At 41.0% G+C, this 27,243-nt stretch overlaps 1 protein-coding gene across 1 annotated transcript in view; it reads left to right on the top strand.

Annotated features, from left to right (window-relative positions):
• The first annotated feature begins 342 nt into the window (after positions 1 to 342).
• CCDC80 (coiled-coil domain containing 80) overlaps positions 343 to 27,243 on the top strand; it is an 88,757-nt gene continuing 61,856 nt past the window's right edge. Inside the window, exons 1-3 of the mRNA XM_075589461.1 lie at positions 343 to 714; positions 3,020 to 4,932; positions 14,945 to 15,101. Of these exons, the coding sequence (XP_075445576.1) occupies positions 3,031 to 4,932; positions 14,945 to 15,101 (2,059 nt within the window). The 5' untranslated portion in view covers positions 343 to 714; positions 3,020 to 3,030. The remainder of the gene's footprint in view (positions 715 to 3,019; positions 4,933 to 14,944; positions 15,102 to 27,243) is intronic.

The following is a 27,243-nucleotide window of genomic DNA, read 5'->3' as shown; positions in this document are numbered from 1 at the left end:
AGGCCCCATAAGGATACACTATAAAAAAAACTTTGCAATTAACTATATTCAAAGATTATATTACCAATAAAATATGTATACTTGTGTTATCTATTCGTGCATACTTATACACCCAGACAATAGAAAATGGTATATTCCCAGAAAACAAAATTGTATTTCAAAAATAATTCTAAATGCCCAAAAAAAAAAAAAACAGAATTGACAGCAATGTGATACACTATTACATTTGCACCATGTCTCAGTCATCCTTTCCTAAAGTGCTTTCTGATGATGTGTAATGTTTCAGCCCCCCTAGGAAATTTCATCCCTCAGCCCTCCCTGAGTGTTTCATTTGGGCAGGAGGCGGTGTTGCACTGTTAAATTCTTCCTAAAGTCTCTCTGTGACTTGCAGTGGCTACTGCTGTTGTCTGAATTCGCTTTGGAGCAGAGCAGAAGTTATGCTTAAACTTTTCGGATTAAATCTAGCTATTAAAAGTAAACAGAGAATCAGAGGCGAGGGAGAAAAAGAAGAAACACGTCCCCTAAATTAAAAGTTTTTAATTTCCTTTAGACTAAAAAAACACATGAATCCATAGTCATCCTCTCTGGAAACAAAGGACCAAGGAAAAAGAATGATACGACAGACTATGGAGGTTTGAATGCATTCAAAGGACATCTGACTTCACTATAGGACAGAAATGGATGTGTAACTGACAAAAAGGCAAGACACTCAAGGTAATTACACTGGAGATGATATAAGAATGAAATCTTTATGGCTGTAAAATATTTGTTTTCTAACTTAAACCTTTCTATAGACTTGTGTAATAAATAATTATTTTAAACAAATGTTAACTACCGTTAACTAATTGTCCATAGCCTTCATTTTTTTTCAAATAGTCGAAGGCTATTTGGTAATATTTAGGCACAGAGCCTTACTTTACAAAAAGGCTTGAAGAAGCAGGAACAGCAGTGTGATGTAAATGTTATGAACGTATAAATTAAAGTATTTAAACTTTACGCTCTCAGGTTAATATAAAAAGTCTTATTATTCAAACATTTGAAAATGATTAAAATGTTGTGATTGCACATGGGTGTTTGCTGGGGGGGGGGGAAAGCAAGGGGGGAGGGTGCATTGGAAAACTACGCACTTTAATAAATAATTGATTTATTTTATAGTTATAATAACATGTTTCACTTGATTTATTTGTTTCGTAACTCAAACTTAGTTAAGTTCATGTTCTGTTATTCTAAACGAAAACTAAAGTTTTTTTTTTCCTTCTCGCACATGTGTTGCCTGGCAAAAAGAAAAGTTTAACCCTTTCAGCGCTTGTGAAACTTGTATTGTATAACCTCCCCCCCCCCCCAACTATATGTATTTGTTTATTTTATGACGCCAAGCAGGTACGAAGCGCCTTACATTTTCTTTTACAAACATTAAAATACAGAAATAGAATAATACAGATGGGATAAGTGTATCACGATCAAGACATACATGTAATGTTCTTACAATAGACAACATTTATTTTATTGAGCCATATTGATACAGCTGACAGTGGAAGGTTGAAAGAGGGGAGTAACATTGCAGCATTTGTTCCCAGAGCCAGAACACAGAGACTACCAAAAGATTACAGGAAACCAAACATTCAGCTGTAGTGAGGAAGAGGCAAAAAATGTTGGGGGAGGGTTGAGATTAAGATGAGTCAGAAACATGTTTCATCCAGGTTGGGGAGGTAAGAGGAAAGGTCAGAATTAAAGGCAAATGTAGATAAATTGGACTGACGTACAACTATAAAGAATATTACAAACAGAAAAAATAAAAATAGTGGCATATATTCCAAGAAAATATTTTTGACACCCTAAAAAACTCTTTAAAATAATATGTATTATTATGAGCAGGAAATATATACAAGTTAAACATTGTGCCTGGCACATTGAAAATAGCCTTTAATAATATATATTTTCACCATTTAAGTGTAATATGGCAAACCTGTCTAAAACAACATGCTGTGTCTAAAACATAATGTTAGAAACTTTGTTAAACTTTCTTGAAGTATGCCCTGCAAGCAGCATTGTTATGTTCTCTAATACAATACATCAAGAAATCTTTTTGATATAATGTGTAATGTTACTCTACCCACCACCATCAACATGTTTCATCTCAGGAATTGATGGTACTGTAGGATTACTACAGTAATTGTTCAGCCACAGTTACAATAAACTGGTGTTTCTTAAACTGCTTCCTGGTCATTTCTAAGGCTTACAGATCCCTTCCTTATGAAAACCTTTGCAGGAATTGGCATTAATAGCTGGATATATAGATAAATGACCATACCCTGCCATTTACTAATAAGATGCATTCATGCTGGAAGTGTAAAAAAAACATAATTTGTTTGTTGAAAATATATGAAAAAACTGACATGTCTGTCTAAAAATCAATAGGAAGAAATAATAAACAATTCAGAACTGAGGATGTGCATTTGCATATGCCTTTTGCATTACACATTGTTCAGACATTTGTATAAAAAATAAACAATATTCTTAAAAACGGAAATATTTTTGTTGCGTATATTGATGCAACTAAACAATAATAAGAGTAAGTAATTAATTTAAAACCTTACAAAACACATCTTACATGTAGCATGAGAACACTTCATTCACACTGTACCATACGTATGATTATGTTTCAACTAAAATTAGTCATAGTTAAAAAAAAACTGCATTGTAACGAAGAATGTGGAGACAAGAGAAATTGATTCAAAGACCAAAAAGGAGTTAGAAAAGGAAGATAGATAAAAGGTGCAAAGAAGAGGGACAGAACAGGACACAATATTTTACAAGCTGAAAATTATAGCTCCTTAAAGAAAGTTGTCAAAAGCGCACACATATAGAACTAATTCTTAAAAAATATACTGTACTAAACCACATCGATTTTATACCCTTCCTAGAAACCATAAAATCAAAGGTGACAGCAAATAAAAATATTTCTTCTTTTATTTACTGATGTATTAAAATTGTGGGGGTTTTTTTCTGTCTTTTGCAGTCAGCTACACAATGAATTGGATAATAATTTTACGTCTTTCAAGTCTGATAGCAGCATGGTTAGTGTGTGTTTCTGATCAATCTCAGGGGACATCACCTAGCAGAAACAATGGAGATATTCTTACGGCACACAATAACAGCAAACCAGGGTCCTTACCAGGAAGAGCAAGATTTTCCCAGAGACTATACCCTCATTTAGTCAGAAATCAAACTCATTCTGTTTCTGGAAGGAGCATATATTTAAGTAAAAAAACTGTACCGCCAAGTACATTAAGAGTTGAAGGCCATACTCAAGAGAACAAACAAAGGGCAAAAGTATACCAGGGACAGAACCCTGTTGGTAAAAATCCCCAGTTTAGAATGTTAAAGGATGATAGTGCAACAGCCGCACGTTCAAGAATGGTACGCTTTCCTTCTGGTTCAAATTCTCCAAATATTCTTGCTAGTTTTGCTGGAAAAAATAGAGTGTGGATTATCTCAGCACCACACGCATCTGATGGCTATTATCGCCTTATGATGAGCCTCCTGAAAAATGATGTATACTGTGAACTTGCTGAAAGACATATTCAACAGATTATTCTATTCCATGATGAAGGTGAGGAAGGGGGGAAAATTCGCAGAATTAACAACGAAGGAAAGATTTTGGAGCAGCCACTTGATCCATCAATTATACCAAAGATAATGAGTTCTCTAAAACTTGAGAAAGGAAAATTCGGTATGGTTCTTCTAAAAAAGACTTTACAGGTTGAGGAAAGATATCCTTATCCAGTGCGTCTAGAAGCTATGTATGAGGTTGTTGACCAAAGTCCAATAAGGAAAATAGAGAAAATCAGGCAGAAAGGCTTTGTACAGAAATGTAAAGCAGCCGGAATTGAGGGACAGGTAGCTGAAGAAGGAGAGAGTAGTAGTAGGGTTGTGAAACCAACACAAACTAGTGTCCAAGTGTCAGCAAGAAAAGAGGAGCCAAAGAAAAATGCTGTGCAGCCTACAAGATTCTCCAAAGTAAAAGCTACAAGAAAATCTATTCTAGTGCCACCAACACCATCACCTACATCTAGAGCAACCACAGCTTTTCCACCAACTAGGGCAACTACCCGAATATTAACTACAACAACAAGACCACCAACAACTACACCTACAACAATATTGCCCACAACTCAAAAAACCTGGACAACCAAAGCCTATACCACTCTTGACACTCACCGACTACCCATGATAGCTGAAGTAACGACAAGGGAACCGGAGACCCAAAGTCCATACTATCCTGTGAGAACAGATAAACGCAGAGATAGACAGCATGTCCAGACAGGAAAGCACTTTGCTCCTACAAGCAGAACAAATAAAGCAACAAGCCATGTGTCCCATACAGATGCTCCCATTGTTTTAACAACTGCAACTGAGCACTATACAAAAGAAAGTACAGGACGGTTTGGGGATAACCGGACAGACAGAAAAGATCATAATTCCCATGATAACGTACCAAGCCAAAAGAAGCCTCCAAAGACCAAGGCATCTAAAAAGAAAGCAGTAGAAAAAATATTAAACAATGAATATGAGGATAAATTTGAGCCTGGAAGACCTACTACATCACATTTGGAAGAGGGCATAGAAGAGACAAATGTTCCACAGAAAAAAGGTAAAGATAAAAAAAAAGAGGAAAAAGCAGACAAAATAGAGAAGAAGAAAAAGAAAAGTGAAAAAACAGCCAAGCCTCCAAAAGCTGAAAAACAAGCAAAGAAGGAAAAGGCAGAGAAAAAGGCTAAACCAGAAAAAGATCGAAACAAAAAAAACAAGAAGGGTGGCAAAAATGACAACGATGGATTTATTAAACCTGCCAAAAAAACATTTGTAGAAAGCCCACAAAGATTATTATCAACCTTCCTTGAAAACTTTGAAGGTAAACGTAGGCTATTGGTAAGTCTGCACTTTTTTTTTCTTAATTCAAATAATTATTAAATTGTTACAAATGTTTCCTATACTGTATATTATCAGGCTAAACTATTATTTTTCACTTGAGAAGATTTCATCTCAATTTAAAAAGTGAAGCTGACATTTTCCCAAAGAAGTGGAAGAAAACTGCCAAACATATTGAGAAATAACCTATACTGTATGTTTACATATTCATATTTTACAGTACCACTTGTATGATTATTTCTGCCTTGACTTTGCCTTTTCTCTTCAATGGGAAATCCTCCGGTTTTTATTTATTTCAGATATTATTTGATGTAAATAAATATGTAAGAGTCTCATTAAAAAGTATCCCATTTTTGTTTACAAAGAGTTGCTTCATATCTATGCTCTTATAACTTTATCAATGGAACCATTGCAACTTTCCCTGGGATCTATGTCGAAAAATGTCCTGCAGCATGTAATTTGTCGTGATGTTTGGAGTTCTGACTTAAAGCCAAACTTAAAAATTTATTTTATCATCTGAAAAACATGTATACTGTACTTGCATAAAAATGTATGGAGTAAATACTCACTTTGTTTCACACCCATTATTTATTCCAAAGTATTATTCATACTTTCATTCATCCCTTTTTATTTTGAGGAAGACTCATAATTCATTGAAAAGTGTATCTCTGCTTTCCCAGTGTAAAAAATATAATCAACCCAATGTAAGTCAATAGAAGATGAAGAGATCAACTATATTTTTCTACCATATCTCACTGAAAAAAGTTTTCGTATGATGGCGAGCTATGTGTGAACCTGCCAAGATTTGCTTCGCTGCTATTTCATTTTTTGGCAACATAGCATTTCCGCAACTTTTTACAGTTTTTTTTTAAAAGTTTGATTCAATTTGAAAGGGAAAGTAATTGAAATTAATCGAACATGCATTGACTATTACATATTAGCATTAAGCAAACTTGTTGTAAGCTTTTGGATCAAAGTAATTGCAAAGTAATTCAAACTTCTTTTCCGAACCAAAAAGGCTGAAATTCCCAAAGTTGGCTAATGTATGCAAAACGTTTGCACATCTCTAGTGTTGGCCAAAATGAAGAAATGTGCCAACTTGTTCTAATTCGCTTTGCTTATGTGTTGCTCAAACTTTTAAAAAAGTTTGAAACGTTCACCATCTCTATAGTATTTATTACACAGTGACTTATATACCTGATAAAACACTCATTTATACAACACATGGATAGATTAGGTGAATTCACCCAAAATATTTAGGAAACAAGATAATTTACAATATGCAAATTAGCGTATTTCCCTGGTATCTCAGATGGGACCAAAGGCAATACTATAAAAGACATCATAAAAAGTGACAGTTGTACAAATGTGTGAATGTCTCGCAATTCGGTTTGTAAAAATGTTTGAGATTTTAATTTTGTTCACTTATTTTTTTGCTATTTTTGCCATTTTGCTGCAAGTGTTTATCATTTTCTCCAAACAGATGCAAATATTAGCCAGTGCAGTATCCAATCCCTGTTTGCAGCCTTAGAAATCTGGTGGTTCTCTCACATGCACTGTAACAGCTAGCAGTCAGGGGAATAGTTCCTCCAGCAGAGAGGGGACTCAGGATTCTCAGACACCAAGAAAGATTGTGGTGGTAGGGGACTCCATTATTAGGAAGGTAGATAGGGCAATCTGTTGCCATGACCGCATGAACCGAACAATTTGTTTTCTCCAGGGGGCTCGTCATCATTGTGGATCGGTTAGACAGATTGTAGGGAGGGGCTGGGATTGACCTGGCGGTCTGGTACATGCTGGCACCAATGACAAAGTTAGAGAAAGATGGAGGGTCCTAAAAAATGATTTCAGGGATCTAGACCCAAAGTTTAAGGCAGAGACCTCCAAGGTAGTATTTTCTGAAATACTACCCATACCATGCACTACCCCAGGGAGAGAGTCGGAAATTAGGGAGGTTAATGCATGGCAAAGAAAGTGGTGTAGGAAGGAGGGTTTTGGGTTTTTAGAGCACTGGAACTCCATTTGTGAGAGGTGCAATCTTTATGCTAGGGACGGATTGCACCTCAATGAAGAGGGATCTTCTGAGCTAGGGGGGAGAATGTTAAAATGGTTGGAGGAGATTTTAAACTTGGATGGAGGGGGCAGGGAATGAAACAGATAACAAACAAAATAGAATAGATGAGGAAATAGCAAGGGGTTATGGAGGTAGAATGGAGGCAAGTGTGAGTTTGACAAGAAGCGAGACACCCATAATAAAAAAAGGTAATAGTAGAAAACTTCTAAAGACTAAACCAAATTGGCGCAGAAAGGAAGGAGCAGATAAGATAATAGTACAGGCTGAAAAAAAACTTAAATGCATGCTTGCTAATGCAAGAGGCCTGACATAAAATGGGGGAGCCTGAATTAATAGCTGCAAGGAGCAGTATGATATATAGGCATTATTGAAACATGGTGGGATGAAATTTATGACTGGGCAGTTAATTTAGAGGATTATTCCCTTTTTCGCAGGCTCGAGCAAGTAGAAGAGGAGGTGGACTATGTTTATATGTTAAACCGGATCTTAAACCTATTATAAGGGAAGATGTTAATGAAGGGAATTTTGAAAATGTAGAGACCTTGTGGATAGAAATTAGCAGTGGAGGTAAAAGTACAAAGAAAATGTTTGTAGGAATATGCTATAAACCATCAAATATCTGTGAGATTGAGATAGCTCAAATACTTTTGCAAATGGAAAAGGCATAAAAACTAGGTCATGTTTGCATAATGGGTGATTTTAATTATCCAGACATAGACTAGGGCAATGAGATTAGCATTACAACAAAAGGAAACATGTTTTTGGGGGTGCTTAAAGACAATTATATGACCCAAATTATTGAGGAACCAACAGGAGAGGGGCAATACTGGATTTGGTAATATGAAGCAAAGTAGAAGTAATAACAATTATTCAAGTCCTGGAACATTGGGGTAACAGTGATCATAACATGGTCTCATTTGAAATAAATGATGAAAAAACAGATGACTTGAGTTCAACAAAGACCTTAAACTTAGAAAGGCAGGTTTGAATAAACTGAGGACTAATCTACAAGTAGTACATTGGGATGATGATTTTGCAGGGGAAAATGTAGAAGATAAATGGGCAGTCTTTAAAACATTGTTAGAAAAGCACACTTATCAGTGGTAACCTTGGGTAATAAGTATAAAAGAAATAAGTCAAAACCAATGTGGCTAAATAAACAGATAGTGGGGGCAATTGAAAAGAAGAGGCAGGCGTTTAGAAGAGGCAGGCATTCAGAAGGGATGGAGGCAGCATATCAGAATTATAAGGAATGTAACAAAAATTGCAAAAGGGCAATCAAATTGGCAAAAATGGATAATGAAAAAACGATTGCAATAGAAAGTAAGGCTTTGGACATGGTCAGGCAGATGGCGCTGAGCCGCGCTTAGGCAGCGGACTTACCCCTGGCACCCATTATGAGGGTGGCTTTAGGAGGTGCTTCCGCATGCTTCCGCAGGCGTGCGGAGGCGGAGAAGACAGATCAATTTAAGTTTTGGTGCTGAGGGGAGCGGAGGGCCGGTCACATGAGAGGTTCGCCCAATGAGGGCAAACCAGCTCTGTGACATCACTGGCCTGCCCCCAGACATGCCCCCAGGCGGCGCGCGCACTAAGGCCAGGGAAAGCACCCGCTTTCCCTCAGCCTCCGCGTGCCTCCGCACGGCTGCAGTCTCTATGGACTCAGCCTAAGATCAACCCTAAAAAGTTCTTTAAGTACCTTAATAACAAAAAGAAAAGAAAATATAGGACCCTTTCAGTATGAGATGGGCAGGCAGATTATTGGAGATAAGGAAAAAGCAGAGGTATTAAACAAATGATTTGCCTCTGTGTTTACGAGGGAAGAATCAATTTCAATAGTAGTGCAGCAGGAGGAAGCCACAACCTCCATATTAATGAACAATTGGTTAACTGAGGAAGAAGTTCATAGACGGCTTGAAAAAATTAATGTAAATAAGGCACCTGGCCCCGATGGCATACATCTGAGAGTTCTCAAGGAGTTAAGTTCAGTAATAGCCAAACCATTCCATTAAATATTCAAGGGCTCAATTTCCACAGGCTCAGTATCACAAGATTGGCATAAAGCAGATGTAGTGCCTATATTTAAAAAGGGCTAGATCACAACCGGGGATTTACAGACCTGTAAGCCTGACTTAAAAAGTGGGGATGAAGAGAGAAAATAGCAGAGCACCACTCATGCAAAAAACAAGAGAATAGCGTGTCCCAATGTGGATAAAAATGAAAAAGATTTACAGGCATACCCCACATTAACGTACGCAATGGGACCAGAGCATGTATGTAAAGTGAAAATGTACTTAAAGTGAAGCACTACCTTTTTCCCACTTATCTATGCTTGTACTGTACTGCAATCATCATATACGTGCATAACTGATGTAAATAACGCATTTGTAACAGGCTCTATAGTCTCCCCGCTTGCGCACAGCTTCGGTACAGGTAGGGAGCCAGTATTGCTGTTCAGGACGTGCTGACAGGCGCATGCGTGAGCTGCCGTATGCCTATTGAGCGAGATGTACTTACTCGCGAGTGTACTTAAAGTGAGTGTCCTTAAACCGGGGTATGCCTGTATTGGATCAGTGCATGACAAGGGCTGGAGGCCCATACCTAAATGTTTCGCTAAAACAGGGGGCTTTAATCAAGCCTTGATAAAAATTCTTGTTGACACAAAACATTCCGGTGTGGGCTTCCAGCCCTTGTCATGCTCTGATCCAATAAATCTTTTTCATTTTTAGCCACATTGGAACACGCTATTCTCTTGTTTTTTGCATGAGTAGTGCTCTGCTATTTTCTCTCTTCATCCAATTTACCTTGACAGTGGATTTGCACACAGTACTTGAGGACATCTGGAAACCGATTTGGACTTTGTCTCGTTACGTGAGTCCTTTGATGTCTTCAATCAAGCTTATATGAGGTTTTTGACCCTTTCATTTGCACACACCATTCATTTTCTGGACACAGGATTGTTTTTAAGTCTCCATTTTTGCAGGTGGAGTTATTCCAGTTAGGTGTGTTGTTCTGGGACATTCACCAGCTTTATTGTAGATACATGTTACATGCTCTTAAATCATGTACCATGCTCTTAAATCATTAATTGATATTTTGTCTGTTTAGGGCTGTTTTGCGCATCCCACAGTCTATATTAAATAGTGGGTAAGATACTTGAAGGTTTAATATGGGATAATAATCAGGAATACCTACTGGAAAACAAAAATATTAGTAATAGTCAGCATGGATTTACACTGGCGACACACTTTATTCGAGCTTGGCTAGTCCCACGAATTCGGGTATACCCGGGTGTATTGAGGTTTGTGACTGTTTTCTGCCCGAGTGCATTGAGTTATTTTCCAAGCAGGGATTGAAGCATTTTATTCCCGCTGGCTGCAATACTGCACAGTATATATATATAAACTGCATTACAATTCATGAATTTATGCCATCTGGTAGACACGCGAAGCATTGCAGCCTATTAAATCCTAATCATTATCATTTAACAGATCAGCCGCCCATCAGCCAGGCATGAACCCAGGCTGGGAAGGCAAATGCAACGGGGCTTGTCAGAGGTTAGGAGCGGCACATTCCAGGTATCTGCCAGGTACATACCGGGTATTTGCTCGAATAAAGTGTGTCGGTGCAGTATGAAGGATAGATCATGCCAAACTAACCTTATTTGTTTCTTTGAGGAGGTAAGTAGGAATTTAGACCAGGGCAATGCAGTTGATGTGGTCTACTTAGATTGTGCAAAGGCTTTTGATACATATCCACACAAGATGTTGGTGTACAAAATAAAGCAAATTGGACTCAGTAAAAATATATGCACCTGGATTGAATACTGGTTGAAGGTTAGACAACAGAGGGTTGTATTAAATGGAACTTTTCAGGCTGGGCTAAGGTCGTGACTGGAGTAACTCAGGGATCAGTACTAGGACCCTTGTTTTTTAACTTGTTTATTAATGACCTTGAGGTTGGCATTGAGAGCAAAGTCTCCATCTTTGCTGATGATACTAAATTGTGTAAGGTAGTAGAATAGGAGCAGGATGTAATTTCTCTCCAGAAGGTTTATTACAGATACATGTAAGGTTATGCATTTGGGAACGCAGACAAAACAGTGACCAAGGTCACATGAGTCCCTTATTAGGACGCACTCATGGTGCAATAATAAATGAATATAGGGGATATAGTTATCCACAGAGAAGCCTCACGTTTACCACTCACCCGCAAATAATGGGGCTAATAATGGTAACAGGACGTCTAACCTGCTAAAAATAGAAAATAATAATTTTTTTAATGATACAATCAAAAACGCCAAAACAAGTGAACGTATGTACCAGTGAATTAAAATTCGATTAAAAATGAATCCCCAGATAGGGAGGTGCTCCTCCCCCCTGAAGAAGTGTCTTGCAACACGAAACGTGCGTTGGGGTGCTGTGACGTCACATCGGTGGCGTACGCATGAGGGTTGGTGCTAGGAGAAGGTGGATCGCCCCCACGCCAGCAAAGGATACGGTCATATACTTTGTTTGATATTCATCCCTTTACAGCTTTTTACAGCCAGACACTGGTATTGATTGCCTGTGTTACGTGACGGTTTGGTTTATTCCACACAAGGGTTGATGTATATTTGCACACTCAGCCTATGCACTGTTAATTGTTAGCTGCTGTTTGAGGTGGGCTGTGGGTCTGTTCCTTTATGCCCATACAGGTATTATTTACGCATACCATACAGTGTTTGATACTAGGACTGTGTTTACCTGTAGGTTAGGAGTTTGTGTGTGTAATATATCATGCTCACACTATGTACCTCACATTAGATCACTAGGTCATCTGGTAGTTACACTAGAGGGTATATTTTGTGTGTGGCAGCAGCATTTATAGTGTATTAATATCTGACGAGCTGCCACTACTATCCCCACTACCAGTTTTCTCCATAGCACCTCCCTATCTGGGGTTTCATTTTTAATCCAATTTTAACTCACTGGTACATACGTTCACTTGTTTCAGCGTTTTTGATTGTATTATTAAAACATTTATTATTTTCTATTTTTTGCAGGTTAGCTGTCCTGTTACCATTATTAGCCCCATTATTTGTGGGTGAGTGGTATAGGTGAGGCTTCTCTGTGGATAACTATGTCCCCTATATTCATTTATTATTGCACCATGAGTGCGTGCTAATAAGGGACTCATGTGACCTTGGTCACTGTCTTGTCTGCGTTCTAATTGATTTTCTCTATGCACCTGGTGTTTATTTTGTAATTACAAGCTATCTGAATTTGAGCGTTATCATTATCTATGTTTATGCATTTGGGAAGAAAGAATAAACAGACGACTAACAAATTAAATGGGGATAAATTGGGGGAATCCTTGATGGAGAAGGATTTAGGAGTGCTTGTAGACAGCAGACTTAGCAATAGTGCCCAAAATCAAGCAGTAGCTGCAAAGTCAAACAAGATCTTATCTTGCAATAAAGGTGCAATGGATGGAAGGGAAGTAAACATAATTATGCCCCTTTCTAAAGTATTAGTAAGACCACACCTTGAATATGGATTATAATTTATAGTGGGCACCACTCCTTAGAAAAGACATTATGGAATTAGAGAGAGTGCAGAGAAGAGCCACCAAATTAATAAAGGGACGGACAATCTAACTTACGAGGAGAAGCTAGCTAAATTGGATTTATTAACATTAGAAAAGAGGCGTCTAAGAGGGGATATGATAACTATATACAAAAATATTCGGGAACAGTACAAGGAGCTTTCAAATGAACTATTTATCCAAAGGACAGTACAAGGGACTCGGGTCATCCCTAAGGTTGGAGGAAAGGAGATTTCACCAGCAACAAAGAAAAGGAATTAAAATGCAGTTAAAATCTGCAATTCATTACCCATGGAGACTGTGATGGCAAATACAATAGATTTGTTCAAAAAAAAGGTTGGACATCTTTTTAGAAAGGAAAGGTATACAGTGAAATACCAAATAAGTAAACATGGGAAGGATGTTGATTCAGGGAGTAATCCGATTGCCAATTCTTGGAGTCAGGAAGGAATTTATTTTCCCCTTATTAGATATAATTGGATGATACTGTATAGTATGTCACTAGGGTTTTTTGTTTGCCTTCCTCAAGGTCAATAAGTAAGTATAGAAATAGAATAAAGTATCTGTTGTCTATATTAAGCATAGGTTGAACTTGATGGACACATGTCTATTTTCAACCTCATCTATTATGTAACTATGTATGTAACCTAGTGCCCTTGAACATGTATACCCACAAGTGCTTTAATAAATATCACAGAATATACAATGCCTATTCATCTCTTCTTATGAACTCATACACAACTGGGACAAAGATGCTGCAGAAAATCAAAATTACATTGATAATATATAATAATACATACATAATATATATATATATATATATATATATATATATATATATATATATATATATATATATATATATATAAAGAATAATCAGAATTAATCAACAATCAATATTACTCAGGAAACTGAAAAAAAATAGTATGGGGTGCTCTTTTAACAATGAAGTGAAGGCTAGGGGGCTTATTTTGTAAGGTATAATAAGCGCAGATGACGTTAGTCATTAAACTCAATGGGGCTTTTCATGCAATAGCACAACTTACAGAATAAGCCCCTAAGACTTTACAAAAAGCACCATGTAGTTTCATATTTCTACATCTACAATGATAACACTGGTAAGTAATAAGAGAATGGAATGTTATTACTTATCGATATATTTTTCAATGAATCAGAATGATAAAAATAAGACATATCAATTGTTCTACATTCTCAGTAAAGATAGCACTTGTACAATGTATACAAGGCCCATAATAGATCATAATGGCAATAGTCTTACTTTTTATTTGTCAGAAAAAAAACACATTTCTTTTAACTGCCTCATACTGTCTTCATGCAAAGATCGTATATCTCATTTAAATATCTTAGTAATATTGTATTTAACAAACAAAGGAGAAAAATATCCCCTTATGCGAGAGCACTCTAGAGAGTATGATAGGGCTAAGAGACACCCTGATTGGATGGGCTGGGGAGTACCTCAGTCCAAAATGTGGGTATAATGACTGATATGATATGATGTGTAGATTTAAAATGTAAACTTTATTGTGAGCTGCTCTATCAAGGCTATTTATATCACTTGTGAGGATCATCAGTACTATGGTGTATACTTTCCTCAATTATTTATTTTATATTGAGCACAGCTCACAATAAAGTTTACATTTTTAATCTACACATCATATCAGTCATTATACCCACATTTTGGACTGAGGTACTCCCCCGCCCGTCCAATCAGGGTGTCCCTTAGCCCTATCATACTCTCTAGAGTGCTCTCGCATAAGGGGATCTTTTTCTTCTTTGTTCGTGATCCAATTTTGCCCCTGATTGTACAGTAGCACCTATTTACTATTCGAGCTGTAGAGAGGGATTCCTTCCCATTTCCCCCCCTCCCCCTCCCCATCCTCTCCCTCAGTACGCCTAATATTGTATTTTAGTGTGCTTCTTGGTGGTGATGTATCAAGGTAAAGATAGTGCAAATTGAAGTTTGTTTTAATGCATTGTTCCATTTTCTGCTTGTTTTTATGACGTTTAAGATTTCTCAACATATTCTGCAAATTGTTAGCCAGTAACGAAAGGCCTCTTGGCTAATTTCTTCGACACAAATTCAATATAAAAAAGTGACTCACAGAAATGTAAAGTTTGATGCATCTTCTTAATATGGTATCAGTGTGTCGTGTAACGTCTCCCTAACTCCTGCTATTGACACCTTCCAAATTGCAAGCTCAAGAACCAGGGCTGGAGCTATGTTTGATACATTAATACAGCACCACCCATGCCTTTATCATAAAGATATTTAGGTTTATATTACTGCATTGCTTTTTTTGTATAACAACACTTTTTTTAATTTTCATCCTTTAGCTTATTACAGCACCAAAAGAAGACAACAACATGTATTCTCAACAACGAGATGAGTATCTGGAGACAGTTTGTGAAATGGCTATCAGGAAAATCTCAATTATCACCATTTTTGGAACTATGACAAACAGCACTATGAAAATGGACCACTTTCAGCTAGGTAAAGACAAAATGATATTTATCTACCAACAGTGTTAATCATGATGTATATTTGTTTGATATTTTGTAGTTCTAGGAAACGGCTTTGTATTTGACATACAGTATACTGTAGCTATAGGAAAACCCTCGTTCAGCCTAATATGAGGTGGAGTATGTGCTCCACTGGGATAAGTTAATGGTAAATACTAGAACAAAGAAAAAGTAATCCTAGTTGTGGGCACTCAACCCTCCAAATGAAATTAAATGGTCGAAGAAAGGTAAAAATGAACTTTTAATAAATATAATAAAATAATGGGAGAAGACTTAAACGATGATGAAATACACCATAAAAATATTTAAACACCCTACTTAAGTGCCCAAGTTAATATATGCACTCAAGACAGCTATGCCACGTAATACACACAGTAAGACAATTGTAGTCAGTATAGGGTGCTAACACAATAACCTTCAATAGGTAGTAAATCGTTACTAGTGTCATTTGTGGCCTCCTATAGACATAGAAGAAGTCTTGTGAATTAATAAGTATCACTGTGATCAGGGTCTTGATAGCTATAGAGCATAATTTGTTACTGAGTCAACAAATATATATTGCTCAGAACTGCTTGTCAGTAATAATCCTCGAAAAACTTCCTGTAATATGATAGGTGCCAATGTCTATGGAGATTTGTAGCACAATCAGTGGCTATTTAGTAACCTGCTACTCTGTAATGGGTAGTAAGCAGAAAATCCCCCCCCCCCTTCAAAACAAAACTCTAAAACAGGCTCCCGAAGTAGATACAAATGAGTCTGTCCTGAATATAGGGCAGCAGTCTCCTTATGCTATGCGGGTGTTGAACAATGCAGTAATAGTATTAATGGAGATCTCTTTTTTAATAGGTATCCATAAGGTATCAATATATTCCCAGGTCTAGAATGTAAAGGAATACATTGAGACCAGATATGCCTGATGTTTCAAATACCCAATCGATCATGTTTAGCATCAGGCACTAACCTATGATGTCATAGAGGTTAGCAGACCGCACTAGGGCATCCATGTAATGCCACGGACCCCTTTTTCTTTTTAAACTCACTAGAGCACTTACAGTATGGTAACTTAAAGACAGCGTTGTTATCAATACGTCCTCTTGGTTTTGGTATCTGGGTGTAGGAGTGACCATAATCACTAACAGCAAATGTGATCTAGCATTAGATGCGATACTGAGTACCTCTTTCTACCGGGAGTATTCTAAATATGATTGATCAAGTGTTAGTGAATATAATGGATTAGTATAATATTATTTATTACAGCCGTACTGTGAAGATAATACATTTTGTTACCATACATAATGAAACATTTGTGCGGTGTCAAAGACATTTTGCGTTGATGCATAGCAACTTAAATCGGCACTACCACTATTAATAGACTCTACCTTTTTTTTGCCGCACAGAAACATTATTTTTTAGTACATACCTGTTGCAGGGTACATGCAACTACACACGTGGGTTTCTTGACAAGGCTTATTTATTTAGCCTTAAAAGATATACAGCACACAAAAACAAAAATAGCTTTTCATCAGCAAACAAAAGAAAATGGCTTTTTCTTCAGCAAACCAAACAAAACAGTTTCTCTTTAGCAGACAGTCTATATATAAGGTAGCTACCCTTTTTCTATGCAGGGGACAGACAGTTCACAATACAACTACTTTGCTAATCAGACCTTATATCAGTAATCTCTTCAGCAGCTTACTCCTCTCTCCTCAACAGCCAGCTTCCATGTGTCTACAGCCTGGGTTTTAACACACCTTGATTAGGCAGCTGGGTTCCAACTAATTGTCCTGAGGATCCCAGCTGAAGTTAACCTAGTCAGTGCTGCACTGCAGACTAGACATAGGTTTTCCAGGCATATAGCTGGTGGCTTTAATTTACCCTGTCCCATTCCTCCCCTGTTAGTGTGTGGCTGGGGCTACGCACGGCTGAAGCCCGACCACCCACCCCTTCTCTAGAAAAGAAGTCAGCATTTGCGTTCTCTTTTCCCGGCCTATGCTGAATCTCAAATGAGAAGGGTTGGAGGGCCATATACCACCTAGTCAATCTAGCATTGGAATCCTTCATACTATTTAACCACTTCAGTGGAGCATGATCCGTCACCAAAGTAAAATGGACTCCTGCCAGGTAATGCCTCAAAGCCTCGATTGCCCACTTTACTGCGAGGCACTCTTTCTCAATCACTGAGTACTTTTTTTCTCTTGGGAACAATTTCCTACTCAGGAAAAGGATAGGATGTTCAACTCCCTCAAACTGTTGTGACAATACTGCCCCTAGCCATATCTCTGATGCATCTGTTTGCACTATAAAAAGGTTGTTGAAGTCTGGGCTTCTAAGGATGGGACCCTCTGATAGACACCTTTTTATGTCCTCAAAGCCTCTCTGACAATCCCTTGACCACACCACTTGTGTAGGGGCACACTTTTTTGTGAGGTCCGTTAAAGGGGCTGCCACTTCCGAATAGTTGGGGATGAACTGCCGGTAGTACCCTGCTAAACCCAGCAGAGAGCGTACCTGTGTTTTTGTTTGGGGGGGTCAGAACTTCTTTCAGGGCAACTACCTTTGTCGGCTAGTGGCCTTACTTTTCCACCTCCCACTGCATACCCTAAGTATTTGGTTTCCGCCTTACTCAGGGCACATTTCTTAGGGTTGGCTGTGAGCCCTGCCTCTCTTAGAGATTTGAGGACCGCTTTCAGCCTATTTTCATGGGCCCGCCAGTGTTTACTATAAATGACAATGTCATCTAGGTAGGCTGCGGCATAATTCCTATGGGGCCTCAGTACCTTATCCATGAGTCTCTGAAATGTGGCTGGGGCTCCATGCAGTCGAAATGGCATTGTCACAAACTGGTATAAACCCATGGGAGTGGCAAAGGCTGTTTTGCATTTGGACTTTTCCTCTAAGGGTATTTGCCAGTATCCTTTTGTCAAGTCCAGCGTGTATATATATTCCGCGTTACCAAGGGCGTCAATTAATCCGTCCACCCTTGGCATCGGATATGCGTCAAACTTGGATACCGCATTGACCTTTCGGAGGTCCACACAAAATCTTACCTTCCCATCGGCTTTAGGGACCATAATTAGTGGACTACACCACTCACTGCATGATTCCTCAATCACTCCTAAGTGTAACATTTCTTGTACCTCCTTCTCTACCAGAGCCCTACGACTTTCAGGCAACCTATAAGGACGGGAACGTACTTTTACCCCAGGTGCTGTCTCGATTGCATGGGAAATTAAGTTAGTTTGTCCTGGTAAGTCAGAAAAAACATCATGGAATTGTGTAATTATTGCTAACAAGTCCCCTTTTTATTCAGAGGACAACTGTTTACCCATTGGGATTTTATCGTCACTCACGATGTTCTCCCATGGAGGCTGAGGACCCAAGTCCGTTTCCTCCTCCACCGGGTGGATGAATAGAGACCGCTGCATCTTCCAGGGTTTCAGCAAGTTCACATGGTAAATTTGTTTACCCTTCCTGGACCGTGGTTGAGCGATCTCGTAATCCACATCACCCGTACGGCTGAGTACTTCGAATGGGCCCTGCCATTTGGCCAGGAGTTTATCTCGCAACTGGGTAATAATAACATCACCTGGTCTCCTGGGTGAAACACTCTCATGCGAGCATTCTGATTGTAATGTCTCTCCTGACTGTCCTGGGCTGATCTAAGATTCTCCCTGGCAAAATGGCTGACCACATCTAGGCGCTTCCTAAGGTCTAGTACATATTGCAGGGTATTCTTGGAAGGGGACTGCTGTTCCTCCCAGGACTCCTTTAGGAGGTCTAGGATACCCCGGGGTTGGCGGCCATAGAGCAATTCGAATGGAGAGAATCCCGCGGATGCCTGGGGAACTTCCCGCACTGCAAACAGCAGAAAAGGGAGAAGTTCATCCCAGGCTCTCTTCTCTGAATCTACAAATTTCCTCAGCATCCCTTTTAGAGTTCGGTTAAATCTTTCCACCAATCCGTCAGTCTGTGGATGGTAGACCGATGTCCGAACAGACTTGACCTCTAGTAAATTTAAGACATCCTGCATCAGTTTAGCCATGAAATTTGTACCTTGGTCTGTCAACATAACCTGGGGAAGTCCAACCCATGATATCAGTTCCAACAACTTGTTGGCTACTTGCTTCGCCGTTGCTGTTCTCAGGGGGAACGCCTCAGGATATCTTGTTGCATAGTCAACTATTACAAGGATAAACCTGTGTCCTTTCACAGAAGGTTTTAGAGGTCCTACCAAGTCCACCCCAATCCTCTCAAAGGGAACTGACACCAAGGGTAGAGGAACCAAAGGGGCTGGTTTTTGTCCTTTTGGACTAGTTAGCTGGCACTCCGGACATGCTGCACATAGCTTAGCAATATCACTATGCATCCCAGGCCAATAGAATCGGGATGAAATACGGTCCAATGTTTTATCCCTGCCCAGGTGACCACCCCAAGGGACAGTATGGGCTAGAGTGAACACAGATTTAACAAACGCCTTGGGAACCAATATCTGTCTGGTGACCTCCCCTGTTTGTGTCTGCCTATTAACCCTATATAGGATATCATTTGATAGCTCAAAATGGGAGAATACTATCACCCCCTGTGCATCTAAAATCTGTTCATCAATTTTCACCACCTTGTCATACTGTCTAGCAAGGACTGGGTCTTCCCTTTGCTTCTGGCGAAAGTCAGGGAGGTACAGGTCTGGTAAATCTCCAGGGCCCATATCCCCCTCCCTTTGGCCATCCCCAGCCATCACTTTTGACCTCTGACTACTAGAATGGTCAGCTTGAAACCCAGATTTCTGCAACCAGTCCTGTTTGTCCAAGCGTCTTTGCTTCCGAGTCTTTTGAACCCGGTGTCTACTGGGAAAAAGGTCTGCCGAGAAGGGGAACAGTTTGCCAGGGTTCTCCTGAGCCCTAGAAGGAGGCTCCTCGTGAAAGACTGGGGCCATTAGGTCCAAAAAGAAAGGCCAGTCCCGACCAAGCACAACGGGGCAGGGAGCCAAGGAGCGACTCCTACTTCGAGGTAAGCCTCCTGATCTTTTACCTGTAGCCGGATTTTGGCCGTCGGATAGCGTTTTACATCGCCGTGTATACATTCTATGCTCCATGGGGAGTCAAAAGAACACACGTTAGGCGGTAACAGTTCCTGGAGGACCAGAGTTTTCCCAAAGCCCGAATCTACAAGGGCCTGGATGGTTTTTCCCCCAATCAGGGCTGGAAGTAGCCAGGGCTTGTAATTTTCCCAAGTAAAAGCCGAGGCGACGGTTCTGCTGAATGAGCAATCCATCTGTGGACAGTCCACATACCGGTGGCCTTGTTCTCCGCAGGCGGAACATGGAGAGGGTTCCCTCGCAGGAGGGGGCTGTGGATAGCACTCTGCTGGACCGGTTACTGGAGACCAGGCATCTGGTGGGTCCTGTGGGCGATTTCCTCGGAAGTACCTCTCATTTTGCAACGAGCCGACATCCGGAAGGAGATGAGGGTCTCGGCTGGGACTAGCATTTGGACTCCGTCCTTGCTGGAACGACTGCTCCTTCCGTTGGACTTGGTGGTTGCGTATGGATGGGCCGTAGGTTCCCCATTGATCCAACCTCCCTCTTTGAGCGTCCGCAAGTGCCGGTGGAGTCGGGTCCAGGACACTCGCCTGCTGCTCAGCCCCAAGGACGTTCTCCACGAGTCGGACTGCCAAAGCTAGGGTTTCAGCAGCGTGGCGTTTTACCCACGAGCGTGCGGAAGGGGGTATTATTTGTAGAAATTGTTCCAAAACCACCTGCTCCAGAATTGCCTCCTTAGTGCACTCCTCGGGTTGTATCCAGCGTGTACACAAGTCCAATAATCGCTGAGCGAGGACCCGGGGTCTCATCTTAGCGGTGTACTTCATGTTCCGGAACTGCTGCCGGTAGGTCTCTGGGGTCAGACCTAAGCGATCCAGTATGGCGGCTTTTACTTGGCGGTAGTCCATTGCCTGATCTGTAGGGAGGTCCTGATATGAAGCCTGGGCTTCTCCTATGAGGAGCGGGGCCAAAGCAGTTGCCCAGCGATCTGTAGCCCAGCCCTGAGCTTCGGCAACTCTTTCAAAAGTCAGTAAAAAAGCCTCTGGATCCTCGTTCGGAGCCATTTTCCTCAGGAGTATCGGGGGTATGCTTGCAAGTTCTGGACTGGCAGACCCCTGGAATTGGGTCAGCAGCTTGGCCATTCGCTCCTGCTGTGCTGCCTGCTGCTGGGTTAGGAGCTGGGTTTGTTGCTGCCATAGTCTTTCATCTCTCTCTGCTTGCAGCCGGGCCTGCTCCTGCATTAACAGTCCCTGCTGTTTGGTCTGCTCCTGCATTAACTGTCCCTGCTGTTTGGTCTACTCGCACAAAAACTCTTAAAAAAATTCTTCCATTTTTTTCATTCTTGTGTGTATGTATGGCCCTTTAACTGCAGGGGCCTTTCAAAATCTCACTTCTTGACACCATATGTTGCAGGGTACATGCAACTACACACGTGGGTTTCTTGACAAGGCTTATTTATTTAGCCTTAAAAGATATACAGCAAACAAAAACAAAAATAGCTTTTCATCAGCAAACAAAAGAAAATGGATTTTTCTTCAGCAAACCAAACAAAACAGTTTCTCTTTAGCAGACAGTCTATATATAAGGTAGCTACCCTTTTTCTATGCAGGGGACAGACAGTTCACAATACAACTACTTTGCTAATCAGACCTTGTATCAGTAATCTCTTCAGCAGCTTACTCCTCTCTCCTCACCAGCCAGCTTCCATGTGTCTACAGCCTGGGTTTTAACACACCTTGATTAGGCAGCTGGGTTCCAACTAATTGTCCTGAGGTTCCCAGCTGAAGTTAACCTAGTCAGTGCTGCCCTGCAGACTAGACATAGGTTTTCCAGGCATATAGCTGGTGGCTTTTATTTACCCTGTCACAATACCCTTAACATTTGTTTGCCTAGAACAGTCCATTTCTGTGCACCAACAAAAATGAAACATTTATTTGGCATAGATTGCGAAACATAAAATTAGATTTTATATGCCAATTTTGCTCCACAATCGCCATTTGCAACACTTAATATATATGCCCGACAGAGGAAACAAGGATGGAATATACAGGGGTTTATTTACTCTCTTATACTGTATGTCTCCTTGCGACAAAACTAGGGCAGAAGAATTGCACCAAATTTGGAGAAACTCCAGTTGTTTTCAATGGAATTCATTTTCTTTGCTAACTATGGTGCTGTTTTTGCTCCAGTTTAGCAGCTAGGGCACTTTACTAAATAAACACCATAGTCAGAATAAGTGTAAAATCTTTAAGTACATGTGTCAGGGCTGTGGGCAGGAACATCTCATTTCCTGTCTGTTGTTGATATACCTTTAACTAAATATGTCCCCAGTACTTTGATGCAATACTGTAAATCAATCCAAACTATTGTACAGTTGCACTTTAGTCTGATATTTTGCACATAGTATAAGCAGTAAATGTTAATGTAAGTTGCTAGAACTGGTTTAGCTCACACTGCAAGAGCTGATGTCCAGAGTAACCGAGGTTGTGGGTTCTAATACTGTTGGGTCTGACACCAGTACACCTTTCCAGTTACTAGGTGCCTTAGGCTTGTCAATTCAGTATAGTTCTTATGTAAATCCTTGTAGGAAGTGTGGGATGTGACTCATTTAAATATACTTTGCATATCTCTCAGGGTACCTCAGGTGTGTTCCTTTTTCAGCACATTCATCTCTCCCTAATTTATTTGGAGGGAGGTTTGAGGAGGATATATAAAACTGCAGACACTATTAAATTGAAACTCTTCCAACTCCCCCTTCTCCCTATGTTCAGGTATTCAAATTCGGCTTCAGATTTTTAAAAATCCAAACTTGGATTTCAGATTGATTCTGTGGGGCTTATGCAGAGAGGTACGGTTCAAGAAAGGCTTAAATTCGCCGCAGGATTGGCATTTAATGTTGTGCTATGCAGGGTACTCCGGTAGCGCGGTGTGCATGAAATTGCTAATTAGGCAAGTTTCACTTGGCGTGAAACTCGCCATTCAGAGGCGCGCGGTATTTGCCCACAATACAGCCAACTTTTGTTGGCGGGCAAAATTTCCCCTAAACGCGCCATTTAGTAGCTCCGATTGGCGCGTACATGCGCATCGGAGATACTGGAATCGTGCGTGTTTTAGCATTGGCGAAATCACGCTTCTCGCCACACGTCTGGCGAATTTGAATTGGCCCGCCGAGTTCTCGCCACTAACTGCCTAAATGCGGACATTTTTGCCTCTAACCTGGCGAAATTTACCTTAACGTACCTCTCTGCATAAGCCCCTGTGTTCGGATTCTTAAAAATCTGGCGATATTTTTTGTGTACCCAATCCGCAGATGGATTCGGTATAAAAAAAAAACAGGAGAATCATGCTTTGGATTCTGATAGGTTCGCCCATCTCTACTGACAGTGAAGATTACAGTGAAGAAGAGTGACTGTAATTGGCAGCAGTCAAGTCACTGGCATGTGCACTTTCAGAACTATAAGTATTAGATTAGTGCTCAGGACAGTTTTCAGAACTGGTAATGCTAGTGAGGACCTTGGTAAAGTAGTGGTAATGGTAAAGGAGGATATATACCTACTCTGGCTTTGCTATCATGAGTTCTTTTGTACTGCAACTCATTTTGAGATGCCCCGAGGAGATATCTTACCGAGCAGCACTGTTTATGGCATTTTCAAATAATATGATACCTTCTTTTCAAATGCACTTAATATATAAAATAATAATTGTCATGGTAGCCCAGGTCTTTTAACGTATCAAAGAAAAATTGAATGGCGCTCCCACACTCATATAAATATGAAGAAATGTGGATTAATACAGTAGTAAATAACTTATAAGGAATACCCAATATACACCAAATCTAGGGTTTAAAATTGCTCAGACCTCCGGTGAGGACTTGTTTCCCACAGTCCGCTATATATACACTTCTCCTCCACGATCCAGAGCAGATATAACCCAAAAAAAGAAGAAAACACAACAATAGTGCAACACTGTATATAATGGTATGGGACTGGTTGGACAATCTTGGCTCATATTTGAGAACACTTACACAAAATAAAAGATAAGTAGACGTTACAACTATCGGCTGTTGTATGCCTCTTTGTGGCTCCTCAGTCCCAGGGTATAACAATAATCAGGAGGTATATCCCAGATGTGTACAGGTGTCCCTCAAAATGAAGACACAGACAATAGTGCAGATAAAAAATGAACACGTGTTTAGTGTTCACATAGACACATACTCACACTTTGTTAAAATCTCACTGGCAATAACAGGTTAAGGTCTTTGCTGTTACTGATCAGATGTTCTACTCCGCCGTGTACTGTTGCGGCACACTTTATTCTAACAAATCACTGGTTTGTCCCTGGATTGTTCCTGGAATGCGACGCTGTTCACCCGGAGCATGCCGCGTTCCCAGCCAAAGGTCATGCCCGGCTGACGCGCGGTTGATGTGTTAATTGATAATGGTTCAGGATTTACTAGGCTGCAATGCTTCGCGTGTCCACCAGATGGCATAAATTCATGAATTGTAATGCAGTATATATATATATATATATATATATATATATATATATATATATATATACTGTATAACAACAACCCCTATAACCCCTAACATACAGTACTGTACACATACAGTACTGTATATGCACATCAATGATACTATAGGCTGGCGGGGGCGAGATGTGTTTGCAGCAGAGAGAGAAACGCTGCTCTCTCTGCGCAAACATCGGCACATTAAAAATTATTTAAAATACATTTTTATTCATAGTGTAGATGTGCAGGGGGTCTCCGGAGCTGAACCGCATTGGTTTCAGGTCCGGGGACCCCCTCCTTCCCGAGATACAGCCCCCTTTATGAGGTGCCTGTATCCCTCTGCATTTAAAGGTCCCGATCACGTGACCGCGGCATGTAAACAAAGCAGAGGGATACCGGCACCCCCTAAAGGGGCCTGTATCTCGGGAAGCAGGGGGTCCCCGGACCTAAAACCACAGCGGTTCAGCTCCGGAGAGCCTCTGCACATCTACAGTATGAATAAAACACATATATAAATAAACACTCATTCCTTACCTTTGCGGCTGTGTGCTATGGTAACGAAGCAGCATGACTGTATTTTTAATAATATTGTACAGTGAGCAGGGGGTTCCCTGAGCCACAAATCAAAGCTCAGGGGACCCCCTGCTCCTGCACAATATTATTAAAAATACAGAAATGCTGCTTCATTATCATAGCTGATAGCCGCTAAGGCAATGAAGGGGTTAACCCACCGTGCCCGCTTTATTGTGGGTAGCGGGGGTGGGTGAAGGGGGTATTTGGCCCTTGGTGTGAGTTTAGGACTTGCGGGGGGTTGCGGGTGCACTTAACCCCTTCACGGCCGTAGTAGTTAGTACCGCTACGGTCATGAAGGGGTTAACCCCTCCCGCTACCCCCCCGCAAGCCCTAAACAACCATCGTTGGGGCTAATACCCCCTTCACCCACCCCCGCTACCCACAATAAAAAAAATTCACACACAGCAGCCGCCCAAAAAATAAATAAATAGATCTAAATAAATAAATAAATACATGAATATAAATAAATACATTTAAAATACATTTTTATTCATAGTGTAGATGTGCAGGGGGTCTCCGGAGCTGAACCACGTTGGTTTCAGGTCCGGGGACCCCCTGCTCCCCGAGATACAGGCCCCTTTATGAGGGGGGCCATCTTGCAGGGGGTGGCACGGTCCTGCAGGTAGGGGGGGATGCTGCAGCCTGCAGGGTGTGGACCGGTGCTGCAGCCGGCTGGATCAGGCTGGGGAAGGCCGCTACTGCAGGAGTTGGCCCAGTCCTGCAGGTAGGGGGGGGCGGGAGGAGAGAGAGAGGACCTCCCTCACACGCCGGCGCGCCGGAAGCTTACCCAGCAGCTGACTTCCGGCACTGCCAATAGGGAGACCCGGCACATTTTTTTTTTATTAGTTTATCTGGCGCCCGGTTGCACAGGGGGCCCGGGCAGCCGGGGCCCCCTGACTCACGGGGCCTTTGTCGCCAGTATCCTTTGTCCCCCCCCTCTTGGCGGCCCTGGGAACACACAATTTGATTGGCTCACGGCTTCTTAGAGTATTCTCTGCTTCATTCATAAAATAGAAGCAGCCCGGACAGACAATCGGTTCGTGGGAACTTTCTCAAGCGGCCAATCAGAGCCAAGCCGGGTAGAAAAGCCGGGTTAGCGGGAATTTTGAAATAGCCAAGGGACATGCACAAGCCTGCCACATCTCCCCCCAGCTATCCCAATGCCACCAGCTGGGCAGGCGCCCCTAGGTCTGGCAGAACAAGTGGCATCCCAGAGGACTGCCATTGATCTCCGAACCCAGAACTCCGCCTTTCCCGGACCTAGTACTCCGCCTTTCCCCGCTAACCAAACACTGTTCGCACTTCTGGGCGTTCTCCAGCTGCTTTGAACCGATGTCCCGCAGAAATACTGGCGTCTATGGTTTGCACGGGCTGCCTGTTTGGACATGAGTTCTGAACGTTGAAACATTTTAAAATATACTTTAATACATTCTGAGTCTTGGGGGAACCCCTACAGCTAGGACTCTACGTGAAGGTCTTTGGGTATAGAGAACAGGAAAGGAAAATGTTGTTGTTTTAATTCTGCCTGCCTTATTCCCCACACACTTTCCCTCTGACTCAGTTTGGAATCTTAGAGTCCCCCCAACCTTATATACGGTTGGGCACCCACAAACCCTATACTTGTTGTGGGTCACCTTGGCACTAGCTGGGGTACTCCCCTTAACCTATGGATTCCCTCAGCTGTAGGAATACATGTATATCCCTGTGCCTCATTCTCCTTTCAGAGCTGTGCTGAAGCCGGGTACCCTAGTGGTGAGTAGCACTTACGTTTTCAAGGGGAAGTATTGCTGGGACAATGTGCCTACATGTATACGAGAATCAAGCATGATTCCCGGGTACATTTATTGGGGACCCCAACCTCCTAGGCACATTCTGTCAATGGTTCCTCCGCAAAAAAAACCTTGAAACTCATACACTAGCAATCCCTGCTTGATTACATGCCCAGAAAGGGGAAAACACAAAAAATGATTTTAATACAGACAGTATAATGCA

Source organism: Ascaphus truei, chromosome 3 (assembly GCF_040206685.1).
Source record: "Ascaphus truei isolate aAscTru1 chromosome 3, aAscTru1.hap1, whole genome shotgun sequence".
NCBI classification, from domain to species: Eukaryota; Metazoa; Chordata; class Amphibia; order Anura; family Ascaphidae; genus Ascaphus; species Ascaphus truei.
The sequence above is the reverse complement of the archived record's forward strand: the minus strand, read 5'-3'. Positions and strand labels throughout refer to the sequence as shown.